This window comes from Capricornis sumatraensis, chromosome 16 (assembly GCF_032405125.1).
Source record: "Capricornis sumatraensis isolate serow.1 chromosome 16, serow.2, whole genome shotgun sequence".
Classification (NCBI taxonomy): Eukaryota; Metazoa; Chordata; class Mammalia; order Artiodactyla; family Bovidae; genus Capricornis; species Capricornis sumatraensis.
This window is the reverse complement of record NC_091084.1, coordinates 81,784,914-81,809,656: the sequence shown is the minus strand read 5'-3', so window position 1 is coordinate 81,809,656 and position 24,743 is coordinate 81,784,914. Positions and strand designations below refer to the sequence as shown.

The following is a 24,743-nucleotide window of genomic DNA, read 5'->3' as shown; positions in this document are numbered from 1 at the left end:
TTTGCGACCCCATGAATTGCAGCACGCCAGGTCTCCCTGTCCATCACCAACTCCTGGAGTTCACTCAAACTCACGTCCATTGAGTTGGTGATACCATCCAGCCATCTCTTCCTCTGTTTGTCCCCTTCTCCTCCTGCCCCCAATCCCTCCCAGCATCAGTCTTTTCCAATGAGTCAGCTCTTCACATGAGGAGGCCAGTGTACTGGAGTTTCAGCTTTAGCTTCATTCCTTCAAAAAAACACCCAGGACTGATCTCCTCTAGAATGGACTGGTTGGACCTCCTTGCAGTCCAAGGGACTCTCAAGAGTCCTCTCCAGCACCACAGTTCAAAAGCATCAATTCTTTGGCGCTCAGCTTTCTTCACAGTCCAACTCTCACATCCTTACATGACTACTGGAAAAACCATAGCTTTGACTAGAGGGACTTTTGTTTGCAAAGTAATGTCTCTGCTTTTGAATATGCTATCTAGGTTGGCCATAACTTTTCTTCCAAGAAGTAAGTGTCTTTTAATTTCATGGCTGCAATCACCATCTGCAGTGATTTTGGAGCCCAAAAAGATAAAGTCTGACACTGTTTCCACATTTCCCCATCTATTTCCCATGAAGTGATGGGACCGGATGCCATGATCTTAGTTTTCTGAATGTTGAGCTTTAAGCCAATTTTCTCACTCTCCTCTTTCACTTTCATCAGGAGGCTTTTTAGTTCCTCTTCACTTTCTGCCCTAAGGGTGGTGTCATCGGTTTATCTGAGGTTATTGATATTTCTCCCGGCAATCTTGATTCCAGCTTGTGCTTCTTCCAGCCCAGCGTTTCTCATGATGTGCTCTGCATATAAGGCATAGGAAGCTTAAATTAAGGTAAATAAATTATTATGAGTAACAAAACGATCAACGGCACTTCACAGGCTATAACCGGAAAGCACTGTCTAGCGAGGGTGCACGAGTGCTCCGTCGCTCAGTCATGTCCAGCTCCTTGCAAGCCCATGGACTGCAGTGCGTTAAGCCTCTCTGTCCTTCACTGTCTGCTGGAGTCTGCTCGAACTCATGTCCGTTGAGATGATGATGCCATGCAGCCATCTCATCCTCTGTTTCCCCTTCTCTTGCCCTCAGTCTTTCCCAGCATCAGGGTCTTTTCCAATGAATTGGCTCTTTTTTTTCCCTTTCTCTTTATCAGCCACGCTGCTGCTGCTAAGTCACTTCAGTCGTGTCCGACTCTATGCGACCCCATAGATGGCAGCCCACCAGGCTCCCCCATCCCTGGGATTCTCCAGGCAAGAACACTGGAGTGGGTTGCCATTTCCTTCTCTTTTTCAGCCACGCTGCACTGAATGTGAAATATTAGTTCCCTGACTAAGGATTGAACTTGTCTTCACCTGCATTGAAAGCATGGAGTCTTAACCACTGACCTGCCAGGGAAGTCCTATGACAAATCTCGCATTTGACAGATTTTTCTGATGATTTTGCATGTCTCTTTCCATCTCTGAACTTCAGTTTCAATCATTTATGAGGATAGAATATTGGGTTATAGTATCTTCAAAATCCTTAAAAGTAGAGCATTCCGTATTTCTATGAATATTTTAAAATTACCTTTGGTTGTTATGCGTAAGTTAATAGAGAAAATTCTGATATAAGGCCATCTTGGGCATCATGATAGTTCTAAGTTCAGGTACTAACCAGTCTTTCTTTTTTCATTGCTATAGGCCATTCACATACTGCACAAATGATCCCCATGGAGAACAGCACAGTCGTGAATGAGTTCATTCTTGCCGGGATAACTGATGACCCACAACTGCAGATCCCATGCTTTCTAGTGTTCACGCTCATCTACCTCCTCACTCTGGTTGGGAACCTGGGGGTGATCACGCTGATCCTGCTGGACTCTCATCTCCACACTCCCATGTACGTCTTCCTCAGCCACCTCTCCCTGATGGACTTTGGTTACTCCACAGCCGTCACTCCCAAAGTGATGGCTGGCTTCCTCATGGGAGACAAGGCCATTTCCTACAATGCTTGTGTTGCTCGGTTATATTTTTTTGCTGTCTTTCTGATTGTGGAAACTTTTCTCTTGGCCTCAATGGCCTATGACCATCAGGCCGCAGTATGTAAGCCACTCCGTTACACCAACATCATGACACCAGGGATGTGTGCCTGGATGGTCGTAGGATGCTATGTCTTTGGTTTTCTGGAGGCCTCTGTGCACACTTGGAATGCATTCAGTCTCTCTTTCTGCAGATCCAATATGATTGATCACTTCTTTTGTGATGCTACGCCTCTCCTGGCTCTCTCATGCTCAGACAGCAACAGAAGTGAGATGGTGTTTTTTATTTTGGCAGGCTTCAATATCATCTTTACTATTATGGTCATCCTGGTCTCCTATCTGTTTATCTTTGTCACCATTCTGAGGGTGCGCTCATCTGAAGGACATCGGAAGGCCTTTTCCACCGTGCTTCCCACCTCACTTCCATCTCCATCTTCTGTGGGGCAGGCACCTTCATGTACCTACAGCCCAGCTCCCACCATTCCAGGAGCACAGACAAAATGGCGTCTGTATTCTAGGCCATAGTCGTCCCCATGCTGAATCCACTGATCTATAGCCTGAGGAACAAAGAGGTCAAGAGCGCCTTAAAAAAGGCTGTGGGGAAGGCAAAGTCCTCTCTAAGATACATATTTTAATTATATAGAAACAAATAGATGGTTTGATATAGTTCAATCAAGCTAAGGAAAGTATTGACTTGCTAGGCCAATTACTATGTAAAATTTTTACATACCTTCTCAAAGTTATTTTTAGATCTGTGAAATAAATGTGTGGACAAAGTGAGATCCCATGAAAAATAACTTTGGAAGAGTCAACTATGAACCTATAATTTGTATTTTTAAGATTTCTTTTGAATTGCATTTTATTGTATATTTGTTTCCATGATCATCCACATTTGTATGCACATTTGTGCTCACAGGCCTGTTTAAGCACATGCCCACATGCCTTATTCATGCAAATCACATGCAACCATACCATTCATGGGTGGACAGAAAAATGAGTTCAAGAGACAAACCAGACTTGCCTAGTTTCATAGCATAATTTGAAAAATGCTTTTGGTGTCTGATACATTAACACATTCTTAAATGTAAACCTATATGTTTTTAAATAGAAGTTATCGTTTGCTATGTGATATTAATTTCATTTTTAAATACTTTTTACTTGAAAATAAACTCATTTCATTTTAATATTTGTACCAAACATCCTCATTCTAGGGTTATTGCTGAGTGTTTTTGCTTTTTTCTTTTTTCAGTGATAATAAGCATCATTGCATGGGCATCTTTTTAAAACAATCTTATTTCTTCGTGGCCGTTGGGTCTTCACTTCCTCACGCTGGCTCCCTGCAGTTGTGGTGAGTGGGGCTACTCTCCGTGCCCGGGCAGGCTTCCCATTGTGGCGGCTTCTCTTGTTTTGAAGCAGACTCTAGGAATGCGCTTCAGCAGCTGCAGCTCTAGGACTCCAGGATACAGGCTCAGTAGCTGTGACTCATGGGCTTATTTGCTCCCGGGCATGTGAGGTCTTCCCAGACCAAGGATGGAACCTGTGTCCCCCACACTGGCAGGTGGACATTTAACCACTGGACCACCAGGGAGGCCACCATATGGGCATCTCTGTTCAGCTCCGTGCTCCTCTCTATTGGCTCATTACCCAGAGTAACATCTTCATGTGATGACTTTAATGAAAAAAGAATAGCAGCATATAAGACAAGGGAAACTAAAGAAAACATATTTTAATTCACTGAAATTAAAAAAAACAAACACCGGCATTTAGTTTTACAGTAAGCCTTGACTCTGTCTGGAGATGCTCAGATGCTCAGATGCTCAGCCCAGGATGCATTTTATGCTCCTTCCTTCCTATATATAGTCAGGACTTCAACTGATAGATCTCGGTTCAGGCTCAAATTAGAGGTTAAACTGACTGATACTTAGCACACTCTAAGAATAACATAGCATGACTTTTAAATTTGGGTATTTTAGAACACTAAAACTAATTCAGAGGTCTGATAACTATAAAGATATCTTTTTCAAAGAAAACAGTATCAAATTAATTGAGTCTAAAACAGATTTCTTTGAATTATCAATTCACTATAAACTGGTTTTATGTGAATATTTATTTCCGGATTAGAACACATGTATAATAGCAAACGTATGAAAATGTATGTTTATTTCAAACCATGGACTTATGTACGAGAAGCGTGTAGTACATCGTTTCTTCATGTGATGTCTGAAATCTAGCATCGAGGGCTCCTGTGGTTTGACTTGAAGGGCCAGCACGTCCTGTTATGGAGTGACAGAGATAATTAAGTATGTATCCCTCAGAACCAAGTGAAAAATGTAGCAACAGATTATCTCTCCTGATAGGGAGGGGATATTTCCTTTTTTGAGAAAAGGAACTGACTTCATTTTCTATGAGTTTTCTTTGTAAAATGCAAAAACCTCCTTGGAGATGTTAAGTGTGAAGAATCATTTTTGGTACATAATTTGCAGTTCCCAGTGGAAAAACCAAAACGTCGAGCCCTTTGTTACAGATGTGTGATAATTTTAAGTTGGCAAGAGCAGAGTGTTAAACCCACAGCAGAACTTCTATGCACAAGGTCTGAGTGATGCACAGGATTTACGCTCATGAAGCCAGCCCTGAAGAGTCCTCCTCATCTTAGATAAAACCTTTTAAAAATTCCCAAACCATTAATGTTTAAAATTAAGTTATTCTCCACGTCATCATGAAAATGCAAATTAAAGCAACAATGGAAGAATACTGCACATCTTTTAGAATGGCCAATGTCCAGAACACAGAAGCAGCAAGTGCCACTAAGGTTGTGGAGCAACAGAACTCTCATTCATTGCCAGTAGAAAGGCAGACTAGTGCAGCCTCTTTGGTAGACAGTTTGTCAGTTTCTTACAGAAAGAAACACACTCTTACTATATCATCTAGCACGTGTTCTACTTGGTATTTACCCAGAGAAACTGAAAACTTACACCCAGGCAAAAGCTAGTTCAAGGATATTTATAGCATCTTCATTCATTACTGCCAAAATTTGGATGCATATAATATATCCTTCAATAAATGAGTGGACTAGTAAGCTGTGTAATCCAAACAATAGAATGCTATTCAATGTTAGAAAGAAATGACCTATCAAGTCATGAAAAGACATGGAGGAGACAAATTCATATTTCTAAATGAATGATACCAGTCTGAAAAGACTATCAACTATGTGATTTTGTTATATGACATCCTGGAAAAAGTAGAGCATTGGAGATGGTAAAACAGATAAGTGCTTTTTAGGAGTTAGGGTTTGGAAAGTATAAGTAAATGAAACACAAAGGATTTTAGTGCAGTAAAATTATTCACTATTATTATTAATAGTGATGGATAATATCATTATCTAGTCAAAGTTTTTCCAGCAGTCATGTATGGATGTGAAAGTTGGACTATAAAGAAATTGAGTGCAGGAGAACTGATGCTTTTGAACTGGGGTGTTGGAGAAGACTCTTGAGAGTCCCTTGGACTGCAAGAAGATCCAATCAGTCAACCCTAATGGAAATCAGTCCTGAATATTCTTTGGAAGGACTGATGCTGAACCTGAAACTCCAATATTTGGCCACCTGATGTGAAGAACTGACTCATTAGAAAAGACCCTGATGCTGGGAAAGATTGGAGGTGGGACGAGAAGGGGATGACAGAGGATGAGATGGTTGGATGGCATCACTGACTCACTGGATATGAGCTTTAGCAAATTCAGGGAGATGGTGAAGCACTGGGAAGCCTGGCATGCTGGGCAGTTCATGGGGTCACAAAGAGTTGGACATGACTGAGCGTCTGAACAACAAAAAATCGTCAATCCCGGTGGTTATTGCTTTATGCAGGACTAGATGTGAGCTGTCTTTACTAGTTGTCCTTACTGATTCCATGATCTATACCCATCTTTCTTCCTGATAATCTCAGTGTTTCGGATGAGCTTTTTTGTTTGCGTGGATTTGTTTAAAGATTTTTTTTTTTTTGGAAAGAATGTTAAATTGCCAAAGAAATCTTGCTTACTATCCTATAGTTACTTGGCTTCTTTAGATTCTGCCAACTTCTTTGACAACTTGAAGCCTTACCATAGCTCTTCACTTTTTTAAAGTAGTCTTTCTCATGTTACATCTATTCATCCCTTTCTGTATTGACGGAAGTATTAATTCTCCTGAGAAAAGCATTCTGAGCAATCAATTCAAAGTATAGTTTTACTATTCACTCTCATATGGACATTTTGTTCTATTCGTAATTATATCTTTATTTGTGTGTCTGTTTCATGTTTGTCTTCTCCAGTAAACTTAAGCACATGAGATTAAGAACCATGTTTGTTTTGTGTTGAGTATGAACAGCCAGGGCCAAGACTGACTGAACTCATTTGGGACCAATAAACAGTTGAATGAATAAATAATCCTTATCAGTGACACAAATATTCGAGCGACTTAAGGGATGCAATAATTTCTATGATCTATTTGGCTTAATGATATATTTCTATCCCTGTTACCCATGTTTAAGTCAATATGGGTTCCTAGAGGTAATGATGTAACTTGATTTTAGCATTATCAAAGCGAATTAGGACAAATTATATTAATATACTCATGGTCTCATGGGTTTCTGGAGGTAAAGATGTAACTCAATTTTAGCATGATCAAAGAGATAATGAAGTTATATTGATATATCCCCTATCAATGGTCTCTGTCAATAAGCGCAGCTGGATCCCTATAGACATTGAGTACTTATTCTCCAATAGTGAGGTGAGGACTTGTCGTTGCTCTCATGGGGGCTTTCCCCCTGAGAGTTCCATGGGTACATAACTCTCTCTCTGTCTTCAAGTTCTCATATGACTCCATTAGACCTTATATTATAGGTAACAGACCAAGTGCTGGAGTCCCTTGAGCATCCAACTCACTGGGACTGTCAACAGTTGTCTAATACCTGTAATGGCCTTTCTCCAAACTGAGGTATGCTGAGAGCCTGCAGTAATGACCCGGGCAAATACCTGCAAATAATGACTTTGATTACGATTATAGTGCTGGCCCCCTTTCAGGACACTCCGGGAATTCTATTTTCTCAGGACAGCAGTAGTCTCTCATGGAAGCTGCTGTGGGGGCTACATTTCTAGTATCTCCATTTTATGGTCATATAGAATCTCAAAGCAATTAAGTGACTTATCTGAGAAGAGAGATCAGCAGGTGTTACCACATAATTCATATTAGCTGTTTCTTATGGAATCACATATTTTTTCTCAATATCACCTTGACCCAGAGGACTTTTTCCCTTTTGATCAAAGATTAAGAAGAACATGTCAGTAGAATTTCTCCTTTCTTCCATGGACTGAATTTATGATTTGAGACTCACATGTGAATGTCCTGCACTTGCCTGTTGCATTTTTCAGGGAGCAGGTAAGCCTCTGCTTAGTGTACAGTCTGTGTAAATTTGCAGGGTCAGATTTTTCTAGGAAAATACATCAATGCACCTGTCTCCCTTTATTTACACTTACGTCAATATTGAACTTTTTGAAAATGTTATTATGTGTCTGTCACTTTTAACAAGATAACATGGTACATGCATCATGGACTTTTTAAGGAGAATATTTATCTAATAAATATTAAATATTTATTTAGGAGAGTATTTATCTAATAAAACAATGAAAGGAAGAGGGTCCTGGGTGCCTGCTCTGCCATGTAGGACTTTGTATCACTGGGACAAGTTGTCAAAAATCTCAATTTCAGTTTTCCCTTTTAGAATATGGAAATATTAGCTATTTCATCTAATCCCAAGGTATTCCAGGTGGCTCAGTGGTTACAAACAAACCAGCAAACAAAGCACAAAACAAAACACCTGCAGTGCAGGAGAGATGGGCTTGATCCCTGGCTCAGGAAGATCCCCTGAAGAAGGGAACGACAACCCACCCAGTATTCTAGCCTGGAAAATCCATGGACAGAGGAGCCTCGCAGGCTACAGTCCACTGGGTCTCAAAGAGTCAGACACGACTGAGTGACTAAACCACAACAATGTGGGGTATAGTTTATTCCCATCAGAGAGCATTATTTTTGTCCCTAATTTTGTTTGCTGTTCAGTCATTAAGTCGTACATTTGTCCCTGATAATTAATCACTACTCTGGGTGCCTAAGGCCAGTAAAGTTTCAGAGCGATGGCTGGAGTCCCGGTTTCTTTGTTCCCATAAACTGTTCTTTCTAGTGTGATATTTATACCTCTTCTTTCAGTGTACTTTTATAATTGCTTTATAAGCATGAGTCCTCCTCATTCCCCTCTCTCTATTCCTTCTCTTGTTTAATGTTGTCATGTTTTCTCCAGATTACAATGAATTTTCAAATTGAGATCAAGTTTCCTACTCTTAGAACCTCACAGGAAGCTTAAATTAAGATAAAACAAATTATTATGAGTAACAACTGAGTTATGAGTCATTAATGGTGCTCCATAGGTTATAACAGGAAGGCGGCATCTAGAGAGGAGAAGTTGCTTAAGACTTTGTGTAAGTTTTAAAACTCGTGTTATTCTTTGAAGAATAAATTTGAATTTTATCAAGGACATAGAGCATCTTGTTAGGAAGACTGCACTTTAAAAGTATCTCCTGGGTACCAGTTATTTTAAGTGGCACAATCTATGAAAAACTTCAAAGAAATAAGGTAAAAAAGTCCATCAATAATTTGAAGACTTTTTATAAATCTTATTCTCACCATTAGATTAATTTTATTGCAACAATGTACCTGAAACTAGCTTTTTTTCCCCCCTTGTAGGAAAATGCTGGATTAAGAATCACTTCTCCACTTTGTTGAGAAGAAAGTGGGTTACAAAATAAAATAAAATGAGTTTCAGTATATCTCCTCCCGATTTAGGGACATCTAATAAGAGCATTGATTGGAGAAGGCAATGACACCCACTCCAGTACTCTTGCCTGGAAAATCCCATGGACGGAGGAGCCTGGTAGGCTGTGGTCCATGGGGTCGCTAAGGGTCAGACACGACTGAGCGACTTTCCTCTCACTTTTCACTTTCATGCATTGGAGAAGGAAATGGCAACCCACTCCAGGGTTCTTGCCTGGAGAATCCCAGGGGCGAGGGAGCCTGGTGGGCTGACATCTATGGGGTCGCAGAGAGTTGGACAAGACTGAAGTGACTTAGCAGCAATAAGAGTATTGATTAAGGTAAGTAAGAACCAAGCAGATGTCTTCTCTGGATAATAAGTCCTCCCAGTCTCCCTACACTGAAAGGTTGTTGTTGAGATGTGAAAAACGCTGGAATTCTCGGCCTCTGGAGGAGACAATGGCACCCCACTCCTGTACTCTTGCCTGGAAAATCCCATGGACGGAGGAGCCAGGTAGGCTGCAGTCCATGGGGTCGCTAAGGGTCAGACACGACTGAGCGACTTCCCTCTCACTTTTCACTTTCATACATTGGAGAAGGAAATGGCAACCCATTCCAGTGTTCTTGCCTGGAGAATCCCGGGGACGGGGGAGCTTGGTGGGCTTCTGTCTATGGGGTCGCACAGAGTTGGACACGACTGAAATGACTTAGCAGCAGCAGGAGGAGACAAATGCAATCTAGGCCCAGTGACGAGGTTTGATCACTCAGAGCTTTTGTGTAATAACGTTTTATTAAAGTATAAAAGAGATAGAGAAAGTTTCTGACATAGACACCAGAAGGGGGCAGAAACAGTGCCCCCCGCGAGTCTTTAGCCAGATGTTTTACGTCTGTTGGAAAGCTATTCACCAGATAAGACAGACACCTCAAGGCTGACAGAGATGCCCCAGGCTCCTCTCCCACAACATGCATCTTTGAGATAGGATGGCATGCGGTCACCCCCCACCATAAAATATGAATACTGGCTTGTTGAGCTATTATCAGCCCAAGGTTTGAGAAAAGAAAAAAAGGTAGTTTTAGGTGGAACCATTTTGAAGAAAGGCAAATTCCAAAGCAAATACATAGTTTCATTAACATAGCTTAAGAAAAAACATTTCCATAAAAAAACACGCATTGGTTAGCCCAAGGTTTGAGAAAAACTAAGTTAAGGTGGAAACAGATGTTGTCATGGCAACACATAATTTTAAGAGAAAAAAAAACCTGACACATAGTTTGTTTCCTCCTGCCACTTAAGGGAGAGATAAAGAATGTCTGACCCTTGCAGCCTATTTCCTCCGTTTGGAGGCCCCTGGCCTTCCCGCCTGTTACCCTCTCACCACCAGTAACAGGAGTGCGGGGTGGGTGGGGAGCTGCAGGCGTCTGTCAAGACCTCCGCCCTCCCTTCCCACCCCACACCCTCATAGCCTGGTTTTTGCCCCATACACTGAGACTTCAGGACTAATTTCATGATTCTGTTTATTGCTGTGTCACTCACCACAAAGCTGAGGAATCTCAGGAAAGCCCTCAACCCCTGGTAAATACTGTCCACAACTCTTCATATCTCTCTTCTTAAGCCCAGCAGCCCCTCCTGCCCAACTTCTTAAATCATTCTACTGTTCCTTCTGGAATCTACAGTCAGTCATCAGCATAACCTAATATATGGTAACTTTGCCTCGTTTTCCTAATATAACCTTAACTTTCCATTAACGACTTGTCCAGCAGAAATCTGTGTTCTGAGACAAGGCTTCCCTGGCAGCAGTCTCAGTGGTGAAAATTTTCTCACCCACTTTCCTCTTAATGCTGTATTGTTCCATGATTTTGACTTTGTAATATTTTCATGCTTTGATTTTTTTTCTCCAAGCTCTTTCCTTAAGTGATCTTACTCAGTTTTGTGGATTCAATATGATATGAGAGGCTTAAATCAATACCAAATTGACAACATAGCTGGAATTAAAATCTGATGCCACTAGCTCAATTATTTATGCAGCCCTCCTAAGTTAGATGGCCAGAAGGAATCTGAAATTCACAACGCCTAACCTGCAATCGTCTTTCATGTTCTTTCTCAAACATCTGCTTCTTCTACACCATTCCCTATAGGACTATACCAAAAAATGGAATCATTATTGTTCTTTCTCTGATGCCTACATTCAATGTATCAGGAAATCCAGCAAGCTCTACTTTTGAAATGCACTCAGAATTGGATAATTTCTCACTGAGAGCCTGCTCCAAGCCATCATTAACTGTTGTGTAGATTAATAAAATGAATACAAAGAATAATGAAATGGGTGAAAGCATAGTAATCCAGATTTCATCCTCACATGGAATCTTTCCTTGTGGCACCTACATTTTGTGTCCCTAGATACATTTTGTCACTATCTTTGAATAGTAAGAATATTTACATTGATTGAATCCTGATAAGTGCCAGGTGATATTGTAATATCCACTTGACACTTTAAGAAACTGAGGCTCATACACTCTAGTTAATACCCAAGATGACTCAGAAAATAATCAAATCTTACTTGGGATACTGGACTGTGCACAACTTGAATAAAAGAGGACTATTCTTTGAAAAATTGATGGAGAGTATGGACAGAATGTGAGACTGAAAGGATTGGGGGAAAGAAGCAAATGAATGTGTGAGCATACAGAATGCTCAATTTCAGTTACCTGGAATTCTTCAATTGCAACATATGCTCAGCATTGCAATCAATGCATAGACCATTAACTATGTGTTAGTCATAATGTGTGAAAGCCTACAATGCCAGTTTGCATTATCAACTGATATTGAGTAACACCCAAAGTCAGTTATCTAGTACAAGGTGGAGCTAGAATTTGCATCCAAGTATCCCTAACATGGAGTCACACTTTAAACAATTACTCTCTGATGTCTGAATTTCTATAGTATCCCACTGTATGGAAATTACACATTCTATGTATCCTATTATCCTCTGAGAGTACTGAAACCTAGAAAATGATATATTTAAATTTGTGTTGCTAGAATATAACGTTGTTCTTGATAGAATGGTCTTCCCTGTAGCTGAAAGGGTAAAGAATCTGCCTGCTACACAGGAGACCTGGATTCGATCCCTGGATTAGGAAGATCCTCTGGAGAAGGGAATGGTGATTCACTCCAGCATTCTTGCCTGAAGAATCCTGTGGACAGAGGAGCTTGGCAGGCTACAGTCCATGGGATAGTAAAGAGTCGAACATGACTGAGCAACTAACACTAACCTTGATACAATAGTGCTGATTGCAATGAAATGAATTAAATTATAGTAACCTATTTTATTGCATGTATTTCTTTGTTTTTGAAAATATGAATTAGGAGGCTAAAAAAAAATCTCATTTTAACATTTATTTTTATATTTTGGCCACACTGAATGGCATGTTGTATCTTAGTTCTCCGACCAGGGATCAAACCTGTGCCCTTGCTTTGGGAGCATGGAGTCTTAACCACTGAATCTCCAGTTAAGTCCGCCAACAAATCTCATTCTAAGAGATCTCTGCAATCATCTTGTAGATGCCTGTTTACAATTCTGAACTTAAGATTCAATCATTCATGAAGATAGATGATTGGGTTATATAATCTTCAAAATTCTTTAAGCTAGAACATTCTGTGTTTCTACCATTATTTAAAAATTAACTTTTGTTGTTATGTCCATGTTAAATTGAGCAAATTCTGATATAAGGTATACTTTGGATGTAATTATGTTTCTAAGCACAGTTACAACCCAGATCTTCTTTTCTCATTGATATAGTGCATTTTCATACTGCATAAATAACCCCCATGGAGAACAGTACAGTCGTGACTGAGTTCATTCTTGCCGGGATAACTGATGACCCACAACTGCAGATCCCGCTCTTTCTGGTGTTCGCGCTCATCCACCTCCTCACCCTGGTTGGGAACCTGGGGGTGATCACGCTGATCCTGCTGGACTCTCGTCTCCACACTCCCATGTACGTCTTCCTCAGCCACCTCTCCCTGATGGACTTTGGTTACTCCACAGCCGTCACTCCCAAAGTGATGGCTGGCTTCCTCACGGGAGACAAGGCCATTTCCTACAAAGCTTGTGCTGCTCAGTTTTTCTTCTTTGCAGTCTTTCTTGCTGTGGAGACTTTTCTCTTGTCCTTAATGGCCTATGACCGTCACACAGCGGTGTGCAAGCCACTCCATTACAGCAACATCATGACAGCAAGGGTGTGTGCCTGGATGGTCGTGGGGTCCTACGTCCTTGGTTTTCTAGTGGCCTCTGTGCACACTTGGAACGCATTCAGTCTCTCTTTCTGCAGATCCAATGTGATTGATCACTTTTTCTGTGATGCTACTCCTGTCCTGGCTCTCTCATGCTCAGACAGCAGCAGAAGTGAGATCGTGGTTTTTGTTTTGGTGAGCTTCAATATCGCCTTTACGCTCCTCATCATCTTGATCTCCTACCTGTTTATCTTTGTCACCATTCTGAGGGTGCGCTCATCTGAAGGACATCGGAAGGCCTTTTCCACCTGTGCTTCCCACCTCACTTCCATCTCCATCTTCTATGGGGCAGGAGCCTTCATGTACCTACAGCCCGGCTCCCGCCATTTTAGGAGCACAGACAAAATGGCGTCTGTGTTCTACGCCATAGTCGTCCCCATGGTGAATCCGCTGATCTATAGCCTGAGGAACAAAGAGGTCAAGAGCGCCTTAAAAAAGGCTGCGGGGAAAGCAACGTCTTCTCTAAGCTTCGTGTCTTAATTACACAGAAACAACAGTAGTGTGGTTTCATGTACTTGCTAGGGAACATGCTGCCTTGCTAGGTCAATAATTATCTAAATTTTTTACATCCTTTCTCAAGTTCTTTTTGAGTCTAGGAAGCAAAGATGTGGACAAAATGAGTTCTCACGAATAATAACTTTAGGAGAATCAACCATGAACCTATAAGTTATATTTCAAATTTTCTTTTAAATTAATTTTTACTGCATATTTGTTTTTATAATCACCCACATTCATATGTATATTTATGCTTATATGCATATTTAAGTACATGCCTACATGCATCTTCTCAATGTAAACCACATGCAACTCACATACTCATGAATGAACAGAAAAATGAGTTCAAGAGACAAATGGGACTTGTCTAGTTTTATAGTATAGCCTGAAGCAATGGTTTTGGTGTCTGATAACATTCTTAAGTATTAATCTGTATGTTTTTAAATAGAAATAAACATTTGGTGTGTGAATTAACACACACACACAACTGTTTATTTGAAGCTATTTCATTTTAATACTTAATATTTGTCCCAAATATCCTTTGCTCTAGGTTTACTACAGAGTACTTACCACACTCGAAGAATAACCTACCATAGTTTTAAAATTTGGGCATATTAGAACACTAAGACTCATTCAGAGATATGATAATAGTTATAAAGATATCCTTTACAAAGAGAACAGTATCAAATTAATTGAGTCTAAAGTGAATGTCTTTGAATTATCATTTCCCTATGTAGTGGGTTTTCCTGTGAATATTTTTTTCTAGGCTAAATGAATTAGCACACATATATAACATAAAACATATGAAAATGTGTATTTATTTCAAAGACATGGACTCATAAGTGGGAAGTGTGTAGTACATCTTTTTTTCATGTGATGTCTGAAATCTAGCATTGAGGGCTCCTGTGGTTTGACTTGAAGGGCCAGCGCGTCCCATTATGGAGTGACAGAGATAATTAAGTGTGTATCCCTCAGACCAAGTGAAAGATCATAGGAATAGACTATCTCTCCTAATAGGGAGGGAATACCACCTTTTAGGAGAAAAAGAATCGGGTTCTTCATTTTCTGTGAGTTATCCTTATAAAATGGGAAAACCTCCCTGGAGATTTAAGGGTGAAGAATCATTTTTGGCTATGCAATTTGCAGATCCCAGTGGAAAAGCAAAGATGTTGAGTCCCTTGATCAAAATGTATAGTAATTTTAAGTTGGCAAGGGCAGAGTGTTAAACCCAGAGCAGAACCTTCCAAGCACAAGGTCTGAGTGATGGCACTTGCATTCATGCTCATGAAGCCCTCCCTGAAGCGTCCTCTCCTCTTAGATATAATCTCTTAAAAATTGCAACCATTAATATTTAAAATTAAGTTAGTCTCTACTTTTTAGGTCATCATGAAAATGCAAATCAAAATAACAATGAAAGAACACTGCACATTTTTCAGAATGGCCAAAGTCCAGAACACTGACAACACGAAATGCTGCTAAAGATGTGAACAGCTGAAAAAATATTACCATCTTGAAGAAAGAGAAGAAAGAAGAAATTTCTGTGAAGCACATTTTGAGACAAGTAGCCTTACTGCGATCCGCTTTCGACCATATATCAGCTGTTCTGTACTGTGTATGAACACCCTTCTTAGCAGAAAAGCATACAGCTTAAATGTAATATTAATACTTAGTATTTCTATGGCCTGAATTCTCACATATACCTCTGCTCTGTGTTTTTCCCAAGTTACCTAACTTCTCAAACGTGTTTATTTTTTTCTCTCTCCTTTCTAGAAGGCAATCATAACAACGTCTACACGGGAGTTTTTATGAGTGCTGTACCAACTATTAGCTTGCCCATGGGCACTACTTGGGTATGCACATAGGTTCCTGAAGGGTCCCTTATAGATTTTTATAGGATTTGTCTGTAAAAGTGCTTTCACATTTTTCAATTTTAAATTTCGTAGTGTGTTCTTTAAAGCAGTTCTGTAAAGCTCTTGTTTTTTTAATCTAACTTTTGTGTTGTCACTTTCATGCATTGGAGAAGGAAATGGCACCCCACTCCAGTGCTCTTGCCTGGAGAATCCCGGGGACGGGGGAGCCTGCTGGGCTGCCGTCTCGGGTCGCGCAGAGTCGGACACGACTGAAGCAACTTAGCAGCAGCCAGCAGTATTAGGTAAGGCTTGGCATATATGTTCAGCGGCCATATATTATATTATGTATGTTATTGGCATAACATACATGAAAAAGTGAAAGTGAAAGTTGCTCAGTCGTGTCCGACTTTTTGCGACCCTTTTTCCATGGACTGGAATTCTCCAGCCCAGAACACTGGAGTGGGTAGCCTTTCCCTTCTCTGGGGGATCTTCCCAACCCAGGAATCAAACCCACTTCTCCCACATTGCAGACAGATTCTTTACCAGCTGAGCAAAAAGGGAAGCCCATAGCATACATCAGTTCAGTTCAGTTCAGTCGCTCAGTCGTGCCCGACTCTTTGCGACCCCATGAATCACAGCACGCCAGGCCGCCCTGTCCATCACCATCTCCCGGAGTTCACTCAGACTCACGTCCATCGAGTCCGTGATGCCATCCAGCCATCTCATCCTCGGTCGTCCCCTCCCCTTCTCCTCCTGCCCCCTCCCCAACACGCACATATATATGCGTTATACTGCTAATGAAGGCGACACTACAGTCGTTCTAAATGCTAATAGCACCTCATTTGTGCTTCTCTGACCATAAGCATCACATTTTCTTTGCAGCATAATAATTTGTATGCATTTTTAATATTCCAGTTTAAAATGTAAGCTTCTGTATTTCTGGGAAAAAAAAGTTTTAATATGTTGTGTGTTCTTAAGGAATCTTTGTAAGTTAATAAAAGAATAACAATAACCATAATAACATTTTTGAGTGATTATCACTTTAGGCACTGCGATGATATAACACATAAAAATTACCTTCCAAGCATATTATGATACAATGATGTATATAGTAGCATCAGGTTAACCTTATGAAAATGTTAAAGGTGTCATAGTACAAAGTGTAGAATCTGGTGTTTGAATTTAGTTATGTCTCTTTGCACTTTATATGCTCATATGTCTGATGCTATATGGATAGTCTGCACCGTGAACTTAGAAGAAAGATTCGAATGCATCTCTGGTAATAAGAGTAGAACTGTTTCTACCAGGACAAAAACAATAAACACCAAACATTTGTTAGTCTAATATTTATTGAAAGATATGTGCAGCCTGAATACTTTGGTGTATGAGAATTCTATTTGGTCGTTTCTCAATAGAGTAGATATCAAACACCCCAAAATCACAAGATAAATCCTAGGAATTACTCTACTGGGGCTTTTAAAACTCACAGGCTGTTGGGAGTAACTTTAAATATGATGGGTTCTCCTTGAGAAATAGGATATGACTTGGTACACAATGATACAGATTCCTAATTAGTGAGAATAAAATGTACTCCAATCTGAAACTAATTGCCAATCCCAGTGGCTTTTCCTTTATGTAGGACAAGGGTTGAATTATTCTTACCAGTTGTCCATGCTTTTCCTACAACCCATACCAGTCATTCCACCTGATAATTTTGTTTTGTTTTTACATTCATTAATTTATTTTAGTTGCCCTCCTGATAATTTTGACATTTGAGATGAGCATTTTTGTTTGTTTGCATTGTTTATGAATTTTATTCTGTGACAGACACTGAAAACAGACTTCCAAGGAACATGTCTTGCTAACTATGGGCAAGCCCTCTGGCTTATTTAGATTCTGACAACTTCTTTGACAACTTGAATCTTTATAGCTTTTCACTTTGTGTAGGTTTTCCCATGTACATTTATTCATCCTTTATGTATTAGCTGAGATATTGATTCTCCTGAGAAAACATTCTGGCCTGTCAATTTAAGGTAAAGTTTTATCTATTTATAATTTTATATCCTTCTTTGTGAGTTTGTTTCATGTTCATCTTCTCCAATAAACCATATGGGACTAAGCACATGTTTCTTTTGCTTGGATATGAACATCCAAGTCTAGGACTATGGTTAAACTCATTTGGGACCAATACACAGTTGAATGAATGCTAATTCTAACCAATAGTTCAAATGTTTCAGATGAAATAAGGCATGAAATTCTTTCTGGGATTCATTTGGCTTAATGGCAACCTCTCTCCCTAGCCTCCCATGTTTATGTCAATACTGGGCCCTAGAAATAAAGATGTAACTTGATGTTAGCATGGTCATAGAGAATTAATACACATTATGTTAATACACTTATGACCTCCCTCAATAAGCAGAGCTGGATTCCTATAGACACATTCATTACCTGTTCTCCAGTAGTGAGATTAAGGCCTGTTGTTGTCCTCATGGGGGCTTTGTCCCCTGAGAAGTCCATGAGTTTATAACTTTCTCTCTCTCTTCCAGTTTCCGATAACTCCATTTGGTGCTAGAGCCCCTTGACCATCCATTCATTTAAATGATTGTCAATACTTGTCTAACAGATATGATGGCCTTACCCAAACTGAGGTGTACAGGGAGCCTGCAATAATGACCAGGGCAAATGATCCTGACTTTGTGATGATCCCCATTTTCAGGACACTACAAGGATTCTCTTTTCTCATAAAGCAGTAGTCGTTCAGGGAGGGTGTTGTTTGGGGCTGCCTTTCTAATATCTCCATTTTCTAGGTGAATATATAGTGGCTTAAAGAAATTAAGTGATTTATTTATTAAGAAGAAGAAGAAAGATCAGCAGCTCTTACTGTGCAAGTCATGTTAACTACTTTTCTGCCATTCAGTAGTTTTTTGTTTTTTTTCAAAATCTCTGTTTACTGTGAAGAACTTTTTCCTTTGGTCAAAGACTCAGAACATTTCAGTAGAATGTTTCTTTTCTTTTATGGACTGAATTTCTGATTTGAGACTCATATGTGAAAGTGTTGAATTTGCCTGTTCATTGTCCAGGGAGCCAGGTAAGCATCCAATTAAATCTGCAATCTGTATAAATTTTTCAGGGCAGAGGGAACCAGGAAAATACATCAAGGCACCTGTTTCCATCTCTATGTATTCATAGCTGAATACTGAACATTTTGAATGGAATGTTACTATGTGTCTGTAATTTTTAAATAAGAGACTGTGTCACCAACACCATAGAAATTCTTAAGGAGGATATGCATTTATCTTGTTAAAACGAACAAAAGAAACAAGAGGGTCCTGAGACTCTGCCTCCCCATGCTTGACTATGTAGAATTTAAACAAGTTGTTAAAACCTTTCTCATTTTTTAAATGTCCTCTTTTGGGGTATGGTAATTGGTAATTTTAGCTCCATTGGCTAATTCCAATGCCTTTGCATCTCAACTGGAAAATTGATTAAAATCTGGAGAGCACGTGACAGTATTTATGAAAAGAGTAGGAACAGAGAGTGACAAATGCGGGGCGTTCAGGCTAACAAACCCGTAGTAAAAATGTACTGAAAGAAAAGGTGTAAAAGTCACATCAGAAAGAAGAATGTACAGGAATGAGGAAACCTGGATTGCAGTTTCATTCTTTTAAAAAAAAATGTTTGTTTATTTCACAGCACCAGGTCTTAGTTGTAGCACAAGGATCTTTAACCTTCCTTGCTGCATGTGAACTTTTATTTGCAGCATGTGGGATCTAATTCCCCAACCAGGAATCCAACCTGGGCCCCCTGCACTGAAAGTGCAGAATCTTAGCCAGTGGATCACTAGGGAAGCCCCCCAGTTATCGTCCTGAAGCTTTGCTGGTATTAGGACCCAGACTTATTACCTATTGGATATATTGCCTGGTGATCTAGACGGTAAATTAGATCATGGCACCATTCCACTGACCTGAGGGACAGAAATGATGCTCTCTCCTTGGGAATAAAGAATAAGAATATATCATAATAATGATCATTGTATATAACTGTCTTCATCTTATACACTTTCTGATGGAATATATATATATATATATTTATGTCATTGTAAACCTTGGAATTAGGACACAACTGGATATACTGTAAGCACTTACTTAGTACTTGGAGAGAGAATAAATGTTGGCTGAATAACTGAACAAACTTCAGCACTCTGTGTGGCTTATTAATAGAGGTTACTCGAAACTTATGTAACTTTTAGGTGTAGAAGTATTTTTTTTTTTTTAGTCTTTCTTTCTGGAGAGAGGGGAGAGGAATTAGATTGTATACTTATGTGGATATAGTCCATATCACTTGGCTGGGATTCTGAAAGATAGTGTATTAAGCAAATTGCCACTAGCTAATTGTATGTTTGATTCCCAAAGTTAAGCTTTTTACCTCCTGCATTGCCTGTGAATGATGAACTCAATAAATCATCTCACTCATGAATAAGCCAATATAATAAGCAATTTTTTGTGCCAAGTGCTGGGATAGAGAGTTTAGATTACACATAAAATACTAGGAGAATATGTTTTAGTGATCAAGAACTCAGGCTTTGACATGACTTCAAATACCAGCTCTGCTACTTGCTAGTTTTATGGACTTCAGTGTGTAATTCCTTGTCAGCAAGCTTCAGTTTCCCCATGTGTGAAATGGGAATAATATCTCCCAAGATTGGGAGATGATTCAGTGTAGATATGCACAATGTAATATGGTGTCCAGAAAATAGAAAGCACTCAGTAGTTTTAACTCTCATAGTCTAAGTCACTGCTTCTTTACTTAGACAGTGTAGATGATCTGTATGGGGGATGCGACTCAAATTAGGAGAAAGCAAATATGAGTGACGAAGTGACCGATGGCGCCCCATAGGTTATAGCAGAAAGGCACTGTCCAGAGAGGAGGAGCTGCTGAAGACTTCATGGGGGTTTTGGAACCCCTGTTATTCTTTGAAGAATAAATTTGAATTGTAATTGAGGGCACATAGCTTCTTGTGCACTTTTTAATTACGTCCTGAATACCCAAGATATGCTGATCCAATCCATAAAAATCCTTAAAGAAAGACTGCTAAAAGGTCAATACATGAGTCAAAGATTTTTATAATTCTTATCTTAATGTTATTACAAGAATGTGCCTGAAACTATTTTGTCTCCCTTGTAGGAAAATACCTTATTAAGACACACTCCTTCACATTATTGAGAAGAGAAATGGTAAAAAAAATAAAATGAAATGTTTCCAGTATATTCTTCCTCCTCCGATTTATGGACATCTAACATATGGGCTTCCTTTGTAGCTCAGTTGGTAAAGAATCTGCCTGCAGTACAGGGGACCTGGGTTCGATCCCTGGGTTGGGAAGATCCCTTGAAGAAGGAAATGGCAACCCACTCCAGTATTCTTACCTGGAAAATCCCATGGACAGAGGAGCCTGGTGGGCTGTAGTCCATGGGGTCGAAAAGAGTTGGGCATGACTGAGTGACTAACATAACTTAATTACTTAATGTATGAGTATTGACTTAGGTAAACAATAAACAAGAGGGTATCTTCTCCAGATAATAATGCCTTGCCGTGACCTCCCTAACACCCACAGCAGGGTCAGGAGGCTTCCGTCAAGACCTTCACCCTCCCTTTTCACCCCACAGGCTCATAGGCTGGTCATCGTCGCCTACTGTGAGACGATTCCCTTTATCAGTGTGGCACTCACCAAGAAACTAGCCCAACAGCCATTCTTGCCCAACTCCTGAAATCACCCTACTGTTCCTTCTGGAATTTATAGTTATCAGCATAACCAGTATACACTTAACTTCTCCCCTGGAAGTTCCCTCAACCTACTTGCCCAACTGAAAACTGTGTCCAGGGACAGGACTTCCCTAGCACTCATCTCAGCGGTGACAATTTTCTTTCCTTCTTCCTCTGAGAGCTGTATTGCTCCATGATCTTAACTTTGTAACATTAGCATAGCCTGATTTTTTTGTTCTTCAATCTCTTTCCTTAAGTGATGTCATTTAGTTTTGTGGATTTCATGTAATATGAGGAGGTTAAACCATAGCATTTGCCAGTATACTTTGATTTAATAAAATCTGATGCAACAAGTCCAATTGTTTATGCAACCCTTCTAAGTTAGATGGCCTAAAAAATCTCAAACTCACCATGACTAATCTGAAATCATCTTTCTTGTTCTTTCTCAAACATCTGCTTCTTCTACACCATTCCCTCTAGGACTGTACAAAAAACAGGAATGAACACTGTTCCCTCTAATGTCCTCCGCTGAATATACCAGGAAATCCAGCAAGCTCTATTTTTGAAATCACACTGATAACTAGATTATTTTCACTACTTCGTTCATTATCACCTTGCTCCAAGCTGTCATTAACTTCTGTGTAGATTAATGAGATTAATGCACAGAAAAATGAAATGGGAGAAAACATAGTACCCCACACTTTATGCTTGGATGGAAGTTTTCCTTAACCTCACTGACGTTTTGGGTCCCTAGACAGATTCTGTCACTATCTTCTAACAGTAAGAATATCTATATTGATTGAATCTGGTTAAGTGCCAGATGGTATTCTTTATTCCATTTTATAGGAGAAACCTAGGCTCAGACACCCCAGTTAATACACAAGATGACTCAGAAAATAAATTGATTCTTACTTGGCATAGCTGCACTGTTCATGACTTGAGTGAAAGAGGGTTATTATTTGAAAGACTGGAGGAAAGTATGGACAGAATATGAAAGTGAAAGGATTTGGAGAAGAAGACAAGTGAATGAGTGAGCATATAGGATGTTTGATTTCAGAGTTATCTGGAATTTCTCGATTACCACATTCACTCCTGTAATCAATGCATAGACCAATAACTCTGTCCTAGTCATAATGTGTATGGCAACCCACTCCAGTATTTTTGCCTGGAGAATCCCCATGGATAGAGGAGCCTGGTGGGCTACAGTCCATGGGGTTGCAAAATGCTGGACTCGACTGCGTGACTAAGCACAGTCATAACGTGTAAAACTTACACCGCCAGTTTGCATGATCACTTCAGTCTGTTGATGAGTTCAAGGGGAAAATGATGGCCAAGTGATATTAAGCAATACCCGGTCATCTCATGCAAGGTGAAGATAGAATTTGCACTCAGATATTCTTTAAACTTTTACTCTCTGATGTCTTTATTCTTTATAGAGGAGTTTCTACAGTATCCCACTCTGTGGGAATTACTCATTCTATGTATCCTATTACCTGTGAGACTATTGAAGTCTTGAACATGATATATTAAAATTTGTATTACTAGAATAAAATATTGCTCTTGATACACCAGTGGTAACTGCAATGAAATGAATTGAATTAATTACAGTGGTCTATTTTATTGCATGAATATTCTGTTTGAAAATCTGAATGGAAGGATAGCAAATCTAATTTTAATTAATTTATTTGCTTTTCTTTTTTGGCCATGCCATGTGGAATATGAGCTCTTCATTCCCAACCAGGGATCAAACCCACACCATCTCACTGGAAGCATGGAGTCTTAACCACTGAATCACCAGGGAACTCCCCTAACAAATTTCATTTTTAACAGATCTCTGCAGTGATTTTGCATAAGTCTCTTTGTTCTTATGCCCATGTTAAATTCAGAAAATTTGGATATAAAGCACAACTTGAATGCAATTATGGTTCTGAGCTCAGTTACTACCTGAAGCCTCTTTTCTCATTGATATAGTGCATTTTCATAATGCATAAATAACCCCCATGGAGAACAGCACAGTCGTGACTGAGTTCGCTCTTGCCGGGATAACTGGTGACCCACAACTGCAGATCCCGCTCTTTCTGGTGTTCGCGCTCATCCACCTCCTCACTCTGGTTGGGAACCTGGGGGTGATCACGCTGATCCTGCTGGACTCTCGTCTCCACACTCCCATGTACGTCTTCCTCAGCCACCTCTCCCTGATGGACTTTGGTTACTCCACAGCCGTCACTCCCAAAGTGATGGCTGGCTTCCTCATGGGAGACAAGGCCATTTCCTCCAATGCTTGTGCCACTCAGCTTTTCTGTTTTGTTGGCTTTCTTGTTGTGGAAACTTTTCTCTTGGCTTCAATGGCCTATGACCGTCACACAGCAGTGTGCAAGCCACTCCATTACAGCAACATCATGACAGCAAGGGTGTGTGCCTGGATGGTCGTGGGATGCTATGCCTTTGGCTTTCTTGAGGCCTCCGTGCACACTTGGAACACATTCAGTCTCCCTTTCTGCAGATCCAATGTGGTTGATCACTTTTTCTGTGATGTTATTCCCGCCCTGGCTCTCTCATGCTCAGACAGCAGCAGAAGTGAGATGGTGTTTTTTATTCTGGCAGGATTCAATATCATCTTTACCGTTATGGTCATCCTGGTCTCCTATCTGTTTATCTTTGTCACCATTCTGAGGATGCGCTCATCTGAAGGACATCAGAAGGCCTTTTCCACCTGTGCTTCCCACCTCACTTCCATCTCCATCTTCTATGGGGCGGCGCCTTCATGTACCTACAGCCCGGCTCCCGCCGTTCCATGAGCACAGACAAAATAGCGTCTGTGTTCTACGCCATAGTCATTCCCATGGTGAATCCACTGATCTATAGCCTGAGGAACGAAGAGGTCAAGAGAGCCTTAAAAAAGGTTGTGGGGACCTTGAGAATGAGCTTATGGTTGCTGGAGGGAGGGGAATGAGGGGGAAGAGACAATTAGGGAGTTTGGGATGAAGACGCACACACACTGCTGTATTTAAAATGGATAAAGGGCCTGCTGTAGGGCACATGGAACTCTGCTCAATGCTATGCAGCAGTCTGGATGGAAGGGGAGCTTGAGGGAGAGTGGATATATGTGTGTGTATGGCTGAGTCCCTTCACTGTTTATCTGAAACTATCACAACGTTGTTAATCAGCTATCCCAACACAAAATAAAAAGGTAACAAATAAAAAATAGTACCTAAAAATGGCGGTGGGGAAAGCAGAATCTTCAGTAAGACATATATTTTAATTATGTACGTACAACAGTATGGTTTCATACAGGTCATATCAAGCTAGGGAAAATATTGACTTATTATGTCAACAATTATAAAAATGTTTTTACATCCTTTCTCAAGTTCTTTTTAAGTCTAGGAAGCAAATGTGTTGACAAAATGAGATCTCAGGAATAGTAACTTTGGGAGAATCCATCATGAACCTATAATTCATATTTTTAAATCTCCATTTTAAT

At 40.1% G+C, this 24,743-nt stretch overlaps 1 protein-coding gene and 2 pseudogenes across 1 annotated transcript; all 3 read left to right on the top strand.

Annotated features, from left to right (window-relative positions):
- Positions 1-1,718: 1,718 nt before the first annotated feature.
- Positions 1,719-2,671, top strand: LOC138092774 (olfactory receptor 5B12-like; annotated as a pseudogene).
- A 10,021-nt stretch (positions 2,672-12,692) lies between these two features.
- Positions 12,693-13,637, top strand: LOC138092690 (olfactory receptor 5B12-like). The gene has a single exon (XM_068988765.1). It carries the CDS (start codon positions 12,693-12,695, stop codon positions 13,635-13,637), a length of 945 nt encoding a protein of 314 aa, XP_068844866.1.
- Positions 13,638-23,259: 9,622 nt separating this feature from the next.
- Positions 23,260-24,524, top strand: LOC138092693 (olfactory receptor 5B12-like; annotated as a pseudogene).
- The last annotated feature ends 219 nt before the right edge of the window (positions 24,525-24,743 follow it).